The 21,680-nt window shown below is 35.8% G+C and overlaps 1 protein-coding gene across 2 annotated transcripts in view; it reads left to right on the forward strand.

The window, feature by feature from the left end:
• LOC149531106 (Methylthiotransferase) overlaps window positions 1-21,680 on the forward strand; it is a 123,685-nt gene that overhangs the window by 78,109 nt on the left and 23,896 nt on the right. For both annotated transcript variants that reach the window (XM_089811764.1, XM_089811765.1), the window contains one exon: window positions 12,241-12,333. In XM_089811764.1, the coding sequence (XP_089667890.1) occupies window positions 12,241-12,333 (93 nt within the window). The remainder of the gene's footprint in view (window positions 1-12,240; window positions 12,334-21,680) is intronic.

Raw genomic sequence — 21,680 nt, forward strand, 5'->3', positions numbered from 1 at the left:
AGATCTTAAGTTAGCCATGCACACATAGCTGTAATTAATGATGATAAATTCACATATGTTATCTCAGCATAACATAAACCGCTGTAGTTACTTCATAAACACATAAAATGGAGTCACACACATGACTTTCACCATGCTTGCTTACAGAGAGTAGAATGAAGACTTTTATCTCAAAATTTCTCCCAGAGAAGGATACATTTCCACTATGCCTACTAATAGGGGGTGGTTCACTGTACCTACTCGCAGAGGGTGGAACGGGGGCTTTCACCTCAGACTTCTTCCATAGAAGAATAAAACTCCACCATGCCTACTCGCAGAGGGTGGTCCATCGTACCTACTTGTAGAGGGTGGTTCACCGTACCTACTCGCAGAGGGTGGAATGAGGATCTTCACATCAAACCTCTCTCAAGGAAGATTGCATTAATAACTGAGATTTTCTCTTAACAAAAACTCCCTCCTAGTAGGGACAACTTTAACATGAACATATTTCCACAATCTATTATTATATGAGATGCACTTCTTTTTTAGATTGTGTGATATATTTTTTGCATTAATGTTTCGAATCATACTCAGTGATGCATCATCAAGATGAGATGAGCTGGAGGAGATAAAAAATGAGTAGTTGCAGACCCAACAAAGGATAAATAAGGATACCAGAAAGAACAAAGAAGGGGGCACAAATTTCAAGACAACCAAAGGGAGTCGAAGTTAGAACAAGAAGATAGAGGAAAAAATAAAAATAAAACTAAAAGCAAAGAGTAAAATAAAGAAAATAATAAAAATAATAGGAAAAGAGAAACAAAACAATAACTAATACAAGGCAACAACAATAATAGAGATAATCGCAAATATGAAGAAAAATAAAAATAAAAATAAAATAAAATAAATAAAAGAGCAAAAATAAAATTAAAATGACATAAAATGAATTGAAAAAAAGGAGAGTGCCACCAAATTCTCAAACCAAAGTAGGATAGAGAATAAAAAAGGAAGATAAAAAATGAAGGAAATATATAAAAGCGCATATATATACGAGTGTCTATATATATATATATATATATGTATATAAATATAAGTAAATATATATATATGTAACTGATATTTTTTTCTTAACAGAATCTCCCTCTCAGCAGGGAAATCTTTAATAACGAAGTTTCCCTCTCAGTAGGGACATCTTTAATAATAGGGTCTCCCTCTCAGCAGGGACAACTTTAATTTCCACACTGAGATGACTGACTATTGCATAAACTTGCAAAGGGTTGGACATCTCCCTCTATCACGTAACCTCCCTCTGAAGCTGAATAGTCTCTTTCTTTAAATACGATCTTCCCCTTTTAAAATGTGCCATCAGTTTAGTGTCAAGACTGCAAACAATGTTGCATGATCTCTCACCATCCCATTGCATCCTGCAACTATGCTAGATATTAATAACTCATAACTATCAATGCTATAAGCAATCACTATCTAAAATTCAATTTTCAAAAGATATAATCATAAATACTAATCTCTTCAATATGCAAACAAATATACACAGAGAAGAGATTCTGTCTTGTGCCTCTAGATCCAATGCTCATGACATCAATATACTACCAAAAATCCGATACTAACATGGTAACAACAATACTTACCTCAGAATCATCTAATATTCCTCACAATCCACTTGTTGACTTATTCACAGTACCTTTGAATAGCTTCTGAAGGAACACCACAGACCTTCAGAGTATTAACACTGCACTGATTTTGAAGTACCAACTTCTTCCCTTACTTTCCTGTCAACCTATACATAACATAGAGGGATGTAAGAACTATTGTGGAATACCGAAACTTGAATGTTAGTTCAGCAGTGACGATGATTGCAGAGACGAGCTAGATAATGATCAGTCCTTCAAAGCTTCATAATCACATATTGATCATAATGAATGTAAACAAAGTAATTTCAGAATTAGAAAATCAAAAGCAAGAAACAGAATGCTTATCTCTTTGAAGTCTGATCTTCCTTCGGGATAGAAGATTAATGATCCTAACACAAGAGTAATGATACTGAAACGTATTGATCAGGTATATATAAAAGAATAAAAAAACTCCTGGTACTCACACACGTAGACAGTTCGATTGTTAAACCATACCAAGAACAGGCAGATAGACCTGTAAACTCAAAAGATAGTTCCCCATGGCAAACACTAAGCCAACCAATAAATCGAAAGAGCCAACTCAGAGGCTCTGCTACTGAAAAATTCAGAGTTCTACAATAAAAAAAGTTTTTAATACCAATATGAAAGAGGCTAAGAATAAAAAGGACTCTTAAGATAATCAAAACATAAAGTAGACTCAATTATTTGCAAAGCACATCATGCAGAAAACAGAACCTGTATAGTCTTCTATCAAACCTGTAGATGCCTGTAGTATTGCAAAGTTCCCTTTGGAATTCTTCAGCATGTTGTCAACTCCAAAACACTGTTAGTCAAACTGTTCCAGCTGATAACTCTTAACAGTCAAAAGAAGTATGCACATATATGAAATGACTCAAACAGATAGTTAGGCAACATTTAGTCGTCTTGACTTGCACACACACTGGACCCAAGTAATTCCAGAACATATAGAGCAATATAGATGATTGAACAAAACTTTATGAATCTTATACAATATGACATACTTAAAGAAAATAATCAGAAGGCAACTTGAATGTGCAGAAAATTTATTTCTTTAATTACATACACAAACAGGACTCAAATAGCCTTCATAATTGTAACTGGATAATAGAACACATAGCACCAAAAATGTTATTACTCTATGTTGTAATAATTGTTTTTCCCATAAACTTCAAACATCAGACCTTAACCAGCAATAATGTCTTGCAGATAAAACACTTCCTAACAGAAACATACCAAACATTTTCACTCTTCAGTGAAGATTTTAATTTTCAGACATACTGACAAACAGTTAGCTTGCAAATGTAAAGAATTGTTCTTCTGAGTTTCAGACTTGGAAGTAGCTGGTATGGTTTAGGATAACAAGCACATAAAAGAATACACGCACCTCTAAACACAGAGAACATAAACAATCAACAAAAGCTGAAAATAAATCTCAGATCTGACCTGGCACCTTACTACGCATAATTAAATAACCTTGACATCAATAACTAGAAAATTGTACTTGGATGAATGATTGTAGAATCACTGCCCATTAATCACGCAGATATCTTCCTGTATCACTCTTCCAAAACAAAACTATGCAAGAAAAAATGTATTCAGTGACACATAATGATGATTACTGTTTGAAGAAATCACAAAATAAACTGGACCAACATAGTCGCATTTATTACGATAATAGATAGTCGTCTATTATTAGTTAATAATAATCTATTGTAAATATTTAGTTAGCTTTTGCTTTTTTTGCTTTCTCTTTTAGAATAGAATGTTTCTATTCTTTACGATTGTTTCTTAAGGAAACATCGTTTCTATTCTTTTGTAGATAATGACCTTTCGGTCTTTGTTAATAACAAGCAAATATTTTACTAGTTACTTCGTAATATGGTATTAGAGCCAATACTTCAATTTTTAAATTTGTTTTTAATAATTTCTTTTAAAATTAATTGTTAATTTTTTTAATGATTATTTTTGAGTTATCTTGTTTCACAAAAACTTGGCTAGGGTTTCTGTTTGAATTTTGGAGAATCATCAAAACAAATCATTGAATTTGTCTGAAAATCGCACCAGCAAAAGATTCAGCTAGGGTTTTCCAGTAAACTAAATCATCGAATTTGTCTGAAAATCTCCAAATCGTGACTGTTCATGTGTGCTGAATTGGTGTCTGTTCCTGTGTGTGTCGAACTTTGGTGCCATTTTTTGCTGATATAAGGCAGCTCGCAATTCTCTACTTCTGCGATTTTAGGGTGAAGAATCTATTCGTTTTGTGCTGTCCCTGCGAAAAATGCCTCTTCCAGCACCAACATCGTCCATTTTCAGGCTTTTTTTTACAGCGTTCAACTATTTTTCTGCAAATCCGAGCTTTCATGGCTGCTGACTGCTTTTTTTTTTTGAGAGCTCAACTGGGTTGTCCGTTTTTCTATTGCCTCATTTTTCATGCTTCAATTTCGAGCCAGCAAATTTAGAAAACACCATATTCCTTCTGAATTTTTTGAGCTCTCTTCTAGGTCACTCCAATTTTTCTAGTTCTTTCATTTTTTTGCCTCAAAGAACGTGCCTTCACAGATTTTCACAGTTTTCATTGAAAAATGTGCCATGGTATCTCTGACAAACATTTTGCTCGAGCACAACTCCAAATTCAATGGTAGAAATTATGGCACTTGGAAGCAGTGGATCATTGCAATTTTTGGATATCGGAACATCGATCAACTTGTTCTGGGTGTTACGAAGTGTCCGACTTCTCCTAGTCTTGATCAAGATACATGGGATCAGAATAATCGAGAGGTAGTGATGCTTTTAAAATTAACCGTGGCTGATGATCAACTTTCTCAGATTCCATTTGGCAAGACCGCTGTCGAGATCTGGACACATCTCAGAGTTCTTCATGAGACTTTTGACAAAAGCAAAACTTTTTTCTAAAAAACATTTTGTTTTCTATTGTCATGGATGAGCGCACCTCACTCCAGGCAAACCTGAATTGGATTTAGGAAATCTGTGATCAGTTACTTGCCATCGGTCGCAAGAGGAGGAAGAGGATATTGTGGTTATCACTCTTTGGAGTTTACCAAAATCTTACGAGCATTTTATTGAGACTGTCAACATCACATCTTCTGGTGTTGATTTGAAGTTCACTGATCTCTGCACCTTGTTGCTTCAGCAAGATCGGTGGAAACAACAGTTCGGTAGTAGCTCCAATACCACCTTCATAGAGTAAGCTTTTGCTGCGATATCCTTTCAGAAGGATGTAGGCAAGTTTCAACAGCCATCTCAACAGAAGTCTTCTACTCTAGCATCAGATGGTTCTTGAAAGAAGAACATTCAATGCAATTACTGCCACAAGTTTGGACACATGAAGGTTGAATGTCGGAAACGCTTAGCTACACAATCTAAGAAATTATATTTGCAGCCCAAAGCGAACAATGTAGAGCACACTAAGCAGGTGGTGTATGCCTTTTACGCCTTCGTGACTAAAAGACCTGTAGATCATGTGAAGTCATTTGCCTGGTACATTGATTTAGGTGCCTGTCGTTATTTCACTCACCGCAGAGACTGGTTTACTAACTACCAACCTTATTCAGACTGTTATTTTTGGTGGCGGAGAAGAGTACACGGTTGTTGGTAAAGGCAACATTCAGATTCAGTCTATTGGGAGGAATCTCATATTCCTTGATGTGTACTGCATTTCAGGGATGGAACTAAATATACTCTTAGTTAGTCACTTGTTGCAACATTCTCCACACTTGGATGTCACCTTCAGTTCACATCAATGCACCATCACTGATCGGGTGACTCAATCTACTGTTGCAATGGGTCTTGAGGATCATGGTCATTTCAGAGTTATCGATTTTGGTCATTCTCAGGACTTAGCTATGGCTGCTCGGTAGTCTTCTATCAACACACTTTGGCATCGATGATATGGGCACTTAAATGTACATTATCTCTCATAGCTTGCTCGGGATGAGCTTGTTCTTGTCAGACCCAACAACTTGGAGTTTGTGATGCATGCCAGGCTGGGAAGCAACATCGCATACCTTTCACCAGTGGTGATTCATGGCGCCCTTCTCAGGTACTTCAACTTGTTCATGCTGATATCTGTGACCCTATGGCCACTCCTTTTGTTCTTGGGTCTAGGTATTTTTTGTTATTTGTTGATGATTTCAGTAGAAAAATGTGGGTCTATTTCCTTAGTAAGAAATCAGATGCATTTCTTGTATTTCAGAAATTTAAACCTTTAGTTGAAAAAGAGTTTGGGAAATCTATTATTACTCTTAGATCAAACAATGGGGGGAATTTTGTTCTAATGTTTTCTCCAACTTCTTGGATACACATGGCATCAAATGCTAGTTAAACACACCCCACACGCCACAACAAAATAGTGTAGTTGAAGGTCGGAACAGGACAATCACCAAGATGGCTCGATCCATGCTCGAACACAGACATGTTCCGAAGAAGTTTTTGGCAGAAGCAGCTAACACTGCAGTTTATCTGTTGAACTGGTCACCCACAGTGGCAGTCACAGGTAAAACTCCAGAAGAGGCTAAAACTCTGGAAGAGGCTTGGTTAGGTCGCAAGCCCAGAATCAGTCACGTGAAGGTTTTTGGCTCCCTTGCTTTTGTTTGGATCCCTGATACATCACACACCAAGTTGGATGCCAAGAGTCAGAAACTCATGCTTGCTGGATACAATATTCTTCACAAAGCCTACTACTTGATCGATGTTGAGACAACTCGTCTCATCTACAGTCGTGATATAGTCTTTGATGAGCAACGAAGACCATTCATGCTTGCTTCTCCTATTCCTCATCCAATAGACCAGCCTATGAAGGCTAATGATTTGGGAGTTCGACTTCCATTAGGTCCACTTGATGGGAAGGCTCCAGTAGCTCTTACAGCTCCAATTATACCAGCGATTCCTGTACAAACACCTCCAACTTCTCCTGCAGGATCACCTCGCTTTGTAGATGCTTCACCTAAGTTTCATCCAAATTCTTCTGATGAGGAACCTGATCATCAAGCATCTCTTGATACTAATGTTGGTCATTCTCCTATCTAGCCTACGTGGTGGGCTAAGACACTTGCTAATCTTCGTGATGATCTCATTGATGGGAGAACTGCTTGGAAAAAGAGCAAAACTACATATTCTGTTAACTTTTCTCTCATGGCCAACATTCATAGTGTGTTTGAACCTCAAACATATTCTGAGGCTAAAGGAATTCTAGAGTGGGAACAGGGCATGAAATTTGAACACCAGAGCCTGCTGAAGAACAACCCCTGGGTCCTTTCTGATCTTCCACTAGGGAAGAAACCCATTGGCTACAAATGGGTCTACAAAATCAAGTACAAATCGGATGGTACTTTGAATAAGTAGAAAGCTCGTTTAGTGGCAAAGGGTTTTTCTCAACGTCAGGGCATTGATTATGAGGAGACCTTTGCTCCTATTGCAAAGATGGGCACTATTAGATTAGTCCTAACCATTGCAACACAGTTTGGCTGGAAGGTCCATTAGATGGACATTAAGAGTGCTTTCTTGAATGGTGATCTCCATGAAGAGGTCTACATGATGCAACCTCCTGGTTTCAAGGTTGCTGGTAAAGAGCATCAGGTTCTCAGATTGGTAAAAGCTCTCTATGGCTTGAAGCAAGCCCCACGGGCATGGTACATCAAAATTGATAAGTACCTTAGTGATCAAGGCTTAAAGAGGAGTTCTTCAAACTCAAATCTGTACATCAAGACTATTGTCAATGACATCATCCTTCTGATTATTTATGTGGATGATTTGATTATCACTAGTAGTTCGACATCTTTGAATCAAACAAAATTTGTGCCAATCTTTTGATATGACTGACCTTGGGATCATGCATTATTGCCTAGGTGTCGAAGTTTAGCAATAGTCTTCTGGTATATTCATCTCTCAATCCAAATATACCAGGGCCCTGCTAGACAAATTCCGTATGCAAGATTGCAAGCCTACATCTACACCATTGGAGAAAGGTCTCAAGTTATCTGCAAAGTCTGATTCTCCTTCCGTTGATGATACTACATACTGGCAACTAGTAGGCAACCTCATCTACCTCTCTGCTACTAGGCCTAATATCAGCTTTGCAGTTAGCTATATTTCATGCTTTATAAAAGCTCCTAAGGCTGATCATTGGATGGCAGAAAAGCGTGTGCTTCGTTATATGAAAGGCACTTCAGATTATGGACTTCTGTACTCTCAAAGTTCTAATCCTAAACTCAGTGGTTCACAGATTCAGATTGGGCAGGCTCTGTTGATGATAAAAAGTCAACTTTTGGATATGTGTTCAGTTTGGGATCTGGTGCAGTCACATGGACCAGTAAGAAGTAACAGGTAGTTTCTCTCTCCTCTGTAGAGGCCAAATATAGAGGGGCTGTTAAGGTAGGATGTGAAACTGTTTGGCTTCGTCGGATGCTTGGGGATATGTAGATGTGACCAGTAGGAATGACCGCTCTGTTTGTTGATGCGTTATCAAGTTAGCACGAAATCCAATCTTCCATGAACAAACCAAGCATGTGGATGTTCACTGTCATTTCATACGACAGCTGGTTGAAGACAGGACTATAGATTTGCAGTATGTTCCTACCACAGATCAGACTGCAGACATTCTTACCAAGCCTCTTGGTCCTGATAAGTTTTTCAAATTCAGAGGACAACTTGGTGCTTTAGATAGATTAACCATTAAGGGAGGGTATTACGATAATATATAGTCATCTATTATTACTTAATGGTAATGTATTGTAAATATCTAGTTAGCTTTCGCTTTTTTAGCTTTCTTTGTTAAAATTGAATGTTTCTATTCTTTACGATCGTTTCCTAAGGAAATGTCATTTTATTCTTTTGTATATAATGACCTTTCGGTCTTTGTTAATAACAAGCAAGTATTTTACCATTTACTTCGTAATAACGTTCCCTTTACCATTTTCATAACCAGCTGAGAACTATGTCCCTAGAGTCTAAATTTATCTGACTCTATAACTAATTGTAATCCAATTCAGCTGAACCAAAAATCATCAGAAGTTCGTGAAAATTCCTGATATCGATATTTAAATGCTGCCTAAGGTTTCACATCTGGGACAAACTGATAACGTCGCAAGAATACTTCTTCACCAAAAAAAAAGAATGAAGAGTTCGATCACATGAGTACCCAAATATGAGGCAAAGAAACACAACAACAGTTTAAATTAACACAACAACAGTTTAAATTGTAAATGCCACTCATAGTGGCAAGGCACAATAAAGTTTCAATGCAATAATATACAGATGAAACCAATGATAGAGGAGAATGAAGAGAAAAGAAATGGCAAAGCCAGGTCATCACAACGCAAAGAGAGATCACAACAGATCTGAGAGCAATTTGACGACTGTATAAAAGAAAGATTTAATAATCAAATTTGAATATTAATTGAAAAAAACTCACTGAGATGACTATTACAGAATATCTCTCTCTCCTACTTCCTCAAATCTGATTTTGATGAAGTTCGACTGGCAGAGACAAGTGAGTAGTGAGGAAGAAGAGTCCCTGACATGGCAGCAGAGGATTGCGAATGTGATGCCACTCGTGCATGCCAACAAATGTATCCATTGATCAGGCGTTGTTGGATTTGTCAATGAGATGAGCTGGCAGGATTATGCAGCTCTTGCAAATGATTGGCCTTGACATATGGACAATCTTCATCAGATATCTAATGCATAACCATAGTCTCTGGAACTGTTCTTTTTACAGAGCCCCTGCCACTGAAAAACTTTAAGAAGGCAGGAGCTTCTGCCACATTCGATCCACTGGGAAATCTCAGCATCTTAGAGCAGCAGTCATTAAAAATCCACTTGAAGGTTTCAGACCAGACCAAATGGTCCAACCAATAAGCTTTGGCCCTTCAATCAGCTACAATTGCACACAGAAAAGTGTTCATAAACAAGTAGAGATGACTCAGCTATAAGTGGATTCAAAAATGTCAGAAACTCTTATATGCCATTATCCAACCTGGCTCTGATACCATGTTAAGCTTTAATGCCCAGAAATTAGATAAATAGCATAAGAAAATAAAAGAAAATGTACAGAAGACACAAATTTTTTATTTTGGTAAAACCCTTCCACTTGAAGGGAAAAACTGAGTCACACCAGCAAAATATCTCTTTTATTAATAATGAAAAATGTTCAAGTACAAGGCTTTTACACTTCATTGATTTACAATACACCAATCAATCATATAAATAGATTGCATAAGACTCTTCATCTTTCACACGGAGGTCTCTGAGTCCCGAAAATAAGACCTTTCATATTTACATATCTTCAATACTTCATATTTAGATACACATGCCTCTTGTCATGGCGTATGACACGTCTTTTTGCATAATATTAACTTAAATATAATCACAAACATCTCTTTCAGCTGAAGATGACCATAACGGTTATAACAAACATATTTCTATCTCATAAAATCAGAGATAATGATATCTATCGTAGCTACAAATTTCAACATCATGAATTATTTCACCGGATGCCTCTTGGTAGTGAGAAGCAGTTCATACTCTGTAGCACTGCCTGTTCATTCACATATATTTGATCCTTAGATCTAGTTGGTCACTTACAGTAGCATGTTGCATATTGAATTACCTTCACATAGACAAGAAAATGACACATTATATTTAGCACTCGGATTATAATATCAATGAAAATGCTTATCGTGATTAATAAAATGAAAATACATGCATCTTTTAGAATACAACTCTGAATTATGCAGTATAATAGCTCAAAAACGCCGAGCACGCCTCCAATGTTTAAGCAATGTCAGCTGGCGTTTGTTTTGGATTTCCAGATAATCTATAACTCCTAAGTATGTGAAATTTTCCATGAGAAGTGTTTACAAACCCTAGTCATTATAGGATCATGGTTCAAACTCAGAGGAATTGACAACCACCAAGGTTGTATTTTTACAGGAATATTATTACTCACGGGGCCATGTCTTGGACTGACATTTGTCATTTCATATTAACAAAGTCATTCCAACTATGCGCAATCACTAGTTTTAAAACTTCAAATAATGCATACAAATATTAAAACCTATTACTTTTTGGATTTATTCAGATCTTTCTGTCTTGGGTGTTTGTGGAGAAACCTGTTGTTGCCAATGATATTTTTATATGGGTTGCTTAACCTTTTGGGTGATTCTTTATCATGGTGTAAACTTGTGAATATCTTGCATGTTGTGCTGGAAATTAGAGCTTTAGGATACTGAATAATCCAATTCTTGGAACGAACTGCTTGTAGGCATGCGATGCTTTGGAATGTTCTATTGATGGCTGAATGTTTATGAATTTTATAATATAAACCTTCTTTGTATCTAATCAAGGAACTGGTTTATTACATAGAAGCTTCACTTTACTGCAGAGGGCACGGTCCAATATTGAGATAGAAGTCCATTCCTTCTCTGTCTGGAGGATCAATATCAACACCTTTGTGTGGCTATACATTGTGTAGTAAAGTCATTTAATACATCTTTATTAGGAATATTGATGGTGCACATAAACTTTTTTATCTTTTCACGTGCTCCTTGAATCCCATTGAATTAATGTTGGGAGCAGCCTCTCTTGTTTAAAAAGTTACTTGTATGTCAGATTATAGGTGTACAGTGACCTTAGGGCACTCCTGAAAATCACTCTTTTGAGTGGTTCGAGACTTCTAGGCGACTTATTTTTTCATGCAGTTTGCTACAGGTGTCAAGTCATTCTTAAACATAGTGCAAATGTGTTGCATGTTGTGTAAACATGCTGCTAAATGTAATACTGCAAATAACAGCAGAAATGCACATTAAATTGTCTATACGTCCCAAAGTCAAAAACAATGTGCATAAGTGAACAATGTAGCAATGCAATTTAGCAAGTCATAAACATAGTTTGAAAACCTGGACTTGATAAAAACTTGGTAGACCTCAATGAATAGGTAAAAACTCAACAAAACTTTACAGCTCAAATAAATATTTTAAAATTTTCAAAACATGTATTAAAGCGAACTATAGTTACAAAATGGATCAAATGAGTTCTTAAAATGTTACAGAATTGTTTTTTAGTAGATTTGAATACAAAGTGTATAATATAATGTCATCATTTTAATACATTGGTTAGATAGATAGTACATATGATAAGTATTTTGAGCTTATGTACAAACATTATTGATATGGTATAATTACTAAATTCCTATAGATCTTTGCTTTAAGAGTCGATTTGTCTTGCTTTCTTTCCTTATTGTCATGTTTTGTATGCCTTTTTTCCTTGTCTTATTTGACTGCTTGTCTTGTTTTGACATTTTTCCTGACTAATTACAGTTGACTCAATTTGGCAATATGATTGGATAACACATGTCAAGTAAGACAATTGTAGTCATTCATAGAGTCCTCTGGTCAATTCCCTAGAGTATTTGTATGAGTTTTGAATATTTTGTTATAGAATATGTTCAAGTAACAAAACTCAAAGTGTATTTTAAGTGAAGACTTGTGTCATTGCATTGCGTATGCTATATAATGTTAAGTTCCATCCTTCAAGTTTTAGATTTATATGCATGCTTATCTGGTTTACTCTCCAGGTGAAACAAATGAAGATTTCGAGGCAACTATTGAACTAATTAAAGAATATAAGTTTCCACACGTTCACATTTCACAATTCTATCCAAGACCAGGTATTGCTTTTTATGTGCAATATATTTGGAAGAAGCATTTGGTTGATTGACTATTAACATATATAATATATTTGAACACATTTCTTTCTCAAATATTTCTTAAACAATTAAATGGACAAGTTTAAATTCTTGGTAAACTCATATTAGCAAGATTTCTTGTGATATATTAAATATTATAATGTTTCTATAATATTAATAATATCAGATTTCCACAATCCATTTATAATATAATTTTGTTTCTGGATTCGATTGTGTGTGTTTTTTTTAGCATCAACGTTTCGGATCACACTTTGTGATCCATCATCAGGATGAGAGAGAATGATAAAAAAGAAAGAAATAATTCATCTTAGTTTAGGCATTTAGGTAGTTTCCATTTTCTTAGTTCGTTTCTGGTGTAGAAATTCTTTTTAATATTCTTTTATTTAAGGCAACGGAATCTCTTTTGTTTTATTACACTGAAGACGTTCCCTTATATGAGATGCGTGACCTGAAATTTCACATCAATGATTGATAGTTGCCTAGAAGCAATGGACTGCCATAGGATATATCCGTCTCACCCATTTTTTCTCTACGCCATTGCTCCTTTTATGTGATTGATTTGTCTGCCTATTTGTCCTTTTCTGGTCAAGGGTCATTGCGTACCCTATTTGAGGCAGACCGCTAAACTGCCCTATTTGAGATGGACTGCTTAACATTCCAAATCAACTGTGCAAATGGTTCAATGCAATGCAAGACTATGCAAGCCATCTTAACTGTTGGATTTTTTTGATTTTACCTTGGTTGATATTTACTTTTCCACCACAGTTAACGGGATAGTTGTTGCAAAATGCAGAACAAATAATGAGTTCAGGCATCTCTAAATGGTTGACTTGCAATATTCGCCCTATCTATGCTTCACATTAATATACAATGCATGTATTGGAATTAATGCAATACATGGATTTGATAGATTAAGTTCGGATGAAATTGGAGGTGACAGTTCTGAAGAAAAGGCACAAGCAAAATTCCATCAGAGAAATCGGGAATTGGAGGGAGGGTTTTGCAACTTCCTTCAACATCGTCATATGCACATGTTCTTCAAACACAGTAAGAATAGGAACTGTTATATCAAATAAAAATGTTTTCTGTCATGAGAGAACCGTGGCCTCTTGATGGCAACTTCCCACTTTCTATACATAGATATAAGATTGGCATGTCATCTGTATGCCACTATCTGTAAACATTCACGACTGATTTCTTGGTGAAGATTCAGGATAACCTCGACCATATCTAAATCAACATAGAATCCAAATGGGAAACAATTTTGAAAGGCAAAACAAAATCCACTTCTGCTTTGTGAAATGTTTTCTTGCAGTCCTTGTCAGTGTGGTTGATAAAAAATGAATGGTCCATCGACTCCAACAATAGTGCTTGGCCATTGAAATTGAACGAACAGAATGGAGAGCATCCTTCTTTGGGTTAACTCTCTCATTTCTCATTTTTTCCTTGTTTTTATGAGGTTTGAGTCGCATTTTTTTCTGATTTGGGCACACAAAATACCATAGTTTTCGTCATGTTTTACTGCTACAAAAAACTCAATTTAAACCCTGCAAAATCCACGTGACCTCGGCCACCACTGCGCGCTATTTTGACCTCTTCCACTGCCAAAAACTCTTGAGGAGGCCATTTTCCATGTCAAACCCAAAGTATCCTTGAAAGTATTTGAAAAAGAGGCTTTGCATTTGTTCTATATGGTCAATGGAAAGAACAGAGGAGAAGGTTCAATGTCTAATTTTTGTTGGCTACTGCAAGGAACTGAATGCCTACAAAGTGTTTGATCTTCTGACATATGGGACAGTTACTATTGCTGTGATAATCAATTTGCTGAGTTCCTTACGCAAATGGACACCCCATCATGACTTCATAACTACTTAGTCTTAGGGAGGCGTTCTCTTTTATTGGCGATCCCACAAATACTCATTGTGCTTGTTCTTAGGCTTCAAGTATCAAGTTCTTAATTCATTCTATTTCAATTGCTCTTCAAATTCTTTCAATTTAATGTCCCCCCAAAATTAATTAGTTCAATTAAAATAAATTTTTTGTATGGCCCCAAACTCAATAATATCTATTGGGCTCCTTTATTTGATTGTGTTGGCCGGTTTGTAACCCTTCAGGTTACTTCCCATAGCCCATTTATAAGGCCGCATTTGGCATTGTTGTGTGCATTGTGAGTTTTATGTTTACTTTGTATTTGTGATTCCAGTTAGAATTCTGCGTTGTTTTCTTTTTTGGAGGTGAGAGATCCTCCCTACTCTGGCATCCATAGTTTTGGTGGGAGTCATTCCTCACCCTAGTGTGCTTGTGGTCCAAATCTGTAATATCTTCATTTGAAGAAAGTTTGCAGTCAAGTTCCAGATTAAATAGAGGTCTCCAGATCTTTCAACTTATGCACTGACTTAATATTTAATAATTTATATGAAGAGTATACTGTGCATCCATTTAAACATTTTGGCATTCGAAAATCAAATAACCATCAGAAAGCATTGCCGTACGGCAGAGAGGTGCACAGTATTGAGAAGGCTGTATGTGTATGGGGAAATCAGAGCAACCACACTCTGTACATGGTCAAGGGGGGAGTAGAAGCCGCACAGTTCACACCTTACGAAGGGGTACTTCCATGTCTTCAAGCATTTGTGGGATTAATTGCAGACCTTGATTAAGCAAAAACCACAAATTCTAAAGAGCATAACAGGCTGAAAATATCAGTTTTCAGAATAAAGTCTGACGATCTGCAACAGCAGGGGCATGTTTTTAGAAAATCATATAAAATCGTTAAAGCCTCAAACACACCAAGGCTTGTTTGCAGATTGACTCTCAGGGAAAAACATGCATTTTCCAACGAATTTGAGGCATTAAAGAGATGAGGTAAGTAAGTCACATGCAAAAGTATGAAAACTACTGAGGTAAGTAAGTCACATGCAAAAGTCTGAAATTTACCTCTCAAAATTGTTTCTTGTCACTTGAATCTGATTTTTCTCTATGAACACAATTGGATTTGGGACCTATGGCAGACCTTTTGCAGCATCTTCAGACTCATCGTGAGCCATGGGAAGTCTGAGAATTTCATGAAGTCTGAGAATTTCATGAGTGCAGTCTCAAATCTGAAGTTTTCCTCAAACTGGGTGATTTCTCTGAAAAATCATAGAAACTAAATTGAAGACTAAAACAGCCCAAAACAGCCCAAAACAGCCCAAACTTGTTTTCTGAGTCTTCCTTGGTCAACTACCAACCATTTGCAACCAATTTCGGTTATTAGGAAGATTAGGTAAGTGAGTTATGAACAAATGTCTAAGGATAACTTCTGAAAGGCATTTTTTTTTTGCCTAAGTTTGGGTTTTCTTTTTTATGATAATCTGATCCTAAATGTATTGCAGACTTTTGGGCATTGTTCTAAGCCCATTTTGAAGCCATCATGAGTCTGATACAGCATATGTCGTCAGACTTAAATATGAAAATGTCTGAAACAAGGACAGTTTTGGGGAAATCTCCCATAATTCACTTACCCCATCTTCAAGGGAAATGTTGCTGAGTCTTTGGGAGGTATTTCTGTGCAAGGATCAACACGATTGAGGACTAAATTCATCTGGAGAGGGCAATTTTCAGAGTTGTCCTCAGAAAGTCTAAGTTTGTCATTATGGAGAAAGATGGATTTTGACTGTGGTAGGTTTATAATTAAACTCATAATTCACATATAAATCCATGGATCATGTGATGAACGTAATGGGATGTTAGGACTGATTTTATATTGTCTTCAGACTTGCTGTAAGCTGTCCTGAAAAAAATTCTCAGGTTTTAGGATCTGAACTTTTTTTTCCAAATGGCTGAGTATTGATCAAATTTTGTCCTAGGATTGTAATCCGAATGCTTATTTTAGTTACAACTTTCATTGGATAGGATTACTGAGTTTGGGCACAGTAGAGATTTTAAGTATGAAATTTATTATTTTGTTTAAGTCCCTTAAGACCATACTGATGAGTCCGGTTTTAAAGAGTCCATGGACAAGTTACAAGGATTCAATTCTTGGACATTGATGTGTTCCTAAGCAATTCAACTTTCATTTAAATAAATGCTCGAAGAATAAGGACTATCTTAGGGTGATCAGCTTGTTCCAATTCACATCAATTTTCCATAAGGATCAAACAAGTACACCGAGTAATGTTTGAGGATGATCCTAACACCAATGTTAGCATTGGAACATGGACAAGGACATAATGACAAGTCTAAGGTTGAGAGCAAGAAAGAATTCAAGGACAAGATTCCCATCAAGGGAGCAATCCTGCTGATGATCAAATCATACAAGGAAATGGATTGAGGGAGATTTAATATGCCAAAGAAGATTTGATATGCCAAGGAAGATGTTAATGTGTTTAAGGGATTGCCCCAATGATCAAGTCCCAATAACTAAAGGACAAAGAAGAATTCCAAACAATGAACGTGGGAATAAGAGGGGTTCAAGTATTACAAAGCCAAGACATCCAAGAGAAAGAAGTCCAAGAAGGATGAAGAATTCTTGAGGATAAGGAAGTGGAACTAAGTTAAAGATTGCTAGAGAAATGAGGCACACATGATCATAATGATGAGTTGTATGATGACTAAGCAACTTCTTTGCTTCATATTGGTCCTCAAGCCTTTGAATTTTCTTATTGGCTAATTTCTTGGTGCTCCATTTTTATTGGCTATTTTTGGTTTCCTTAATTAGGGTTTGTAATGGATTAATCTAGGCCATTGATTTCAAATCAATCTTGGCTCGAAATTGGGGCTCCTATATAAACCCCCCTCTCTCATTTGTATTACAGGACTTCTTGGACAAATGCTGCAAAGAAAATGCTAAATTTTCTCTACTTTTTATTGTTGTCTTGCATAGTAAATTATTGTGATCAAGTTTGAATTATTGCATGGTGATCCACATTCTTCACTTAGCTTAGGATTTCATTTCATATTTTTTAGAAGTAGTTTAGTGGATGAAAAACTATGGATGTTTACTTGCTTGACTTGAATATAAACTAGGCCACTAGCCTTGCAGATGGTAGAAGTGCCTTGTGTGGTGAGCTAGTGAAAGTACTCAACTTCAATTGATGTCCAAGTTTTTTGTTTGCATCCATTGATCGGATTGAAGAGGTTAGATATTGACTTGAAAACCATTTGAGTATATCCGTAGAAGCATGCACTAGGTGGGTGGAGTTGCTGATAAAGCTTCACCTAGTAGAGTCCAAGTTCATCCATACTTCCTTCCATCCCGAGTTAGAAGTAGTAGTAGTTGTAGAAGTTATGTTTGAATTGAAGTGGTAAGGTTGGAAAATCAAACCATATTTTCATTGCATACTGTGAAGCTAAATTTTTAGATGTGCAAGTAGTTGATACCCATTGAATGAACAACGTAAGTCCCCTCGGTGATCCAACAAATCACATCATTTCAACTGAAGGAGTATCCACAATTAATAGACTCTTGAAGTCATTTCATGATCTTACATTGCAAGCTTAGCATGAAAGAAGAGAGGATTGAATGTTTACTGTTTGATTTTGAAATATTGAGTACTTGATTCTGTATGTTGTAGTGGAACATAATTTACAATAGTACCTTGATCAACATCTAGATGATTTTATTCTAGGCAACCCAAGTCATGGTGATTATATTTGAATTTGGAAGAAGATTCATCTAGCCTGCAACCCAAGTGGTGGGGAAAAGCTCATTGGCATTGTTTAAGGTGATGAGATGGTTGAGGGCAGTTTATCTAAAGGTAAGAGCAAGTTAGTACAATGAATGTGTAATGCCCTATCTAATAATAAAATTTGATATTAAATCATAATCTTTTGATAAATTAAGTAATTGAATAAAAATATATATAATGAAGTGACTAATGGATTATTGTTGGTGTAAATAAGTATTCACTTATTACACTTACTTAAGTTTACTTAGGTTTATGCATTATTTAATTATTTTGCATTATTTTATTATTTTTATTTGTGAGACACTTAGGAGTTTGTGCACTCTTGTGAGTTGTCTTGATGACATCACAGGGGTCCGCACCTCTTTTAAGCACATGTTGTCTACAACACAGGAATCTTCTACACACATATGACACTTTGTCATTCTTATCCATTCATCTAGAATGTTGGATAAGGTGCTTAGTTGTCTTATCTCCTGGTTGTTTCTAGAGACATTCTAGGTGCTTCCTAAGAGGCCTTTATATACAGGGACTCCTAGTGTGTTGAACATCACATTCTGAACAGAGCAATGTATTCGAACATACTCTGATTAATTGATCATATCGATCTTTGGTCTACTGTGTGCTTGTGTTTGAGTTCTTAGTTCCTGGGTGAATTTTGCCCATAGGCAAATTCTTACAATTATTAGAGAAATAATTATTAATTGTTGGTGGGGAAAAGCTCATTGGCATTGTTTAAGGTGGTGAGATGGTTGAGGGCAGTTCATCTAAAGGTAAGAGCAAGTTAGTACAATGAATGTGTAATGCCCTATCTAATAATAAAATTTGATTATAAGTCATAATCTTTTGATAAATTAAGTAATTAAATAAAAATATATATAATGAAGTGACTAATGGATTATTAGAGAAATAATTATTAATTGTACATATTTTCGACAAACCATATAAATTAATAATTAAAGAAATATAAATAGGCAAGAGCCTACATGTCATGCCCAAAATTAGGGCAAAAACACACCAACAATTTTTATTTTTATTTTTCACATGGAAATAACATCTATGTTAACACATGTACTGACGTAAAATATGTTGTGGAAGGATGTCAACAAGACAAGGTTAGTCTTGAGTCACAATGTCTAGGCAACAATTCAGTTTGGGTTGCATCACATGAGGATGTAGAGTTGGTATGCAATCATACTGCACTGGTTTGAAACCCTAGGTTCTAGTGCTACATGAACACTTAGTTCGGCTTGATTAAGTCGATTGATTAAATCATAGTTTCATGTTTAGTAAGGTCTGACATCATGTTTGAGAAACATTTGATTAGTAACATAAGTTACAATAGGTTGATTTGATACCTTTAGACTTAATTCATCATACTAGTTCAGTCCCCTAGGTGTACTAAGCTGCACTTGTAGGTTAACCTACCAACATACTAATACTTGACCCTAGTTGTTAACATAACCTAATTGCTTTAATAAAAAATTAGAAATTCATCATTAAATCATTGATGACATGCAATTTATCTTTGAATGTAATCCTACACAACTTAATAAGACATCTATTCAAGGCCCTTTCAATAACTCTTCAAACTCTAACATGAGCAATCTCGAATACCCTCTACAAATACATTAATATTAGAATCAGATAAATCTTTAATGAGAATAGTATAATGTCTACAAAAATAATTCCCTATCCGACATATATATATATATATATCCCCATAAAGAAATGTAAATTACTTGCACTCCCCTAGCATTATTTAATTCTAACATTACCCCTGAAGACACTATAGCTAGTAACCCTTAAAGAAAACTTTATATAAATAGAAAATTATAATTATATGTGAATTTCATTTTCCTATCTCATTTAATAATACAAAAACACATGACATAAAAAACAATTATTTAATATCAAAAAAATTACTAAACTCATTAAAATTGTACTAACATCTAACTACTAACCAACCTAAATCTATAAACCCCTTTTCCCTAATCTAACTTACAAATTCCTAAATGCACTTATTAATTTAAAAATCACATGCCCTTTTCAAACTTTTAATTAGAATCCTAATACTCTAATTACAAAACTAAACCAAATAAAAAAACCTAAACTAAACTAATCATAACTAAGCCTACTCTATGCCCTAAACCTCACCCACCACCAATGCTAGGCCACGTGGCCACTAGACAACCAACTCCCACAAGCCTCATGTATGCTTAACCAAGCAGGGGCGCACTACTCAAGGACTGACCTGTACTTTGCATGGGGCAGTGAACCAGAGGACATGGGAGGGCGTGTGAGGAAGGAGAAGTGTCTTCTTTGCCAAACATGATTAATGGCAAGGTGAGTGGGTGGGGATTTGGAAAGTTGAGTTAGTTTCATTTAAATTTTTTGCTGACTCCGTCTCCCTTGTGCAGATCTGCAGCCACGCTTGGTTAAGAGAAGAGTGGAGTGGGGGTGGGGACCATGTGGTGTCCTATCCCCCTTCCACATTTGTTTGATTATAAATAAATTTTTATTTTAAGACTTCCCCTCCACTTTGAAAGTGTTGATGGGGTAATTAATTACTTCTTGTTTTTAAAGAATCCTTTTTGCATTTTAACCTTATTTCCAGATTTCCACAAATAGATTTTAACATTTAAATATATTGGAAAGTATCTTAATGGAATATTCTCTTCATTTTCTTGTGGAAAGATTTAACAATTTTCCCCATACATTTTCCAGCATCCTGTAGATGCACATTTGGGCTTTGTTTTTGACAACATGTATTTTACTTTCTTACTTTTTTGGTGTTTGCTTATGGGTTTAATACTTGGTATTTTATATTGTCATAAAGGTTGAGGGGTGATTTAATGTAGTTTTACATATGTTTCAATTAGGACTATAGTCTATTGTTTAACCATTGAATTTGCTAGGTAGGTAAATTGCAATATAGGATGAATGTATGAATTTGAACATAAAATTTTAACATGAACTTTTAGGAAAAACTATTCAACTCTAATTTAGATTTCCTCATGAAATGTCATGAGCCTATTAATGCCAATCCTTATTACTTTCATTATTGGAATTCAAGATTTTCAAGAGATAATCTATGGAACAATTAACCTTTGCTAACTATGCTATCTCAATGCATTGGAAGATAAGAATTGAATTGAAATCAAATGAATATTGTCACATAATATACATCGTTTTCATAATGCAGCTTCCTTTCTATTATCAAGTTAGGAATTTACAACATCATGAAGTTGCAACTCTATCTTCAAAACATGAATGCAAAATACAATAGGAGGTATTATGATGGAGAAGTCTCCGACACAATGACTCGAGAACACCATCAATGCTCCAAATCCAAGTTTGCTCCATTATAAGAACCTATCCAAAATCTGCAAATACACATAATACCAACCATGGAGAGCTCACCTCCCATCCTAGGTCTCAAGGAGACCACCCGTCGAGCTAGGAGAACTGATAACCAACGGGTGACAACCAAGTACAAAACACAATAACATAAAACACAACAATAACACCCATCCAAGGCTTGCACAATGGGATTCACTTTGAACCCATGACAAAGGGGTGAAGGTGAACTACCGTGTAGGAGATGCCAAATGTAAAAACATACAAGAAACATGCATTTTC

Source organism: Cupressus sempervirens, chromosome 11, assembly GCF_028749045.1.
Source record: "Cupressus sempervirens isolate cs-2001-9-10 chromosome 11, ASM2874904v1, whole genome shotgun sequence".
NCBI classification, from domain to species: Eukaryota; Viridiplantae; Streptophyta; class Pinopsida; order Cupressales; family Cupressaceae; genus Cupressus; species Cupressus sempervirens.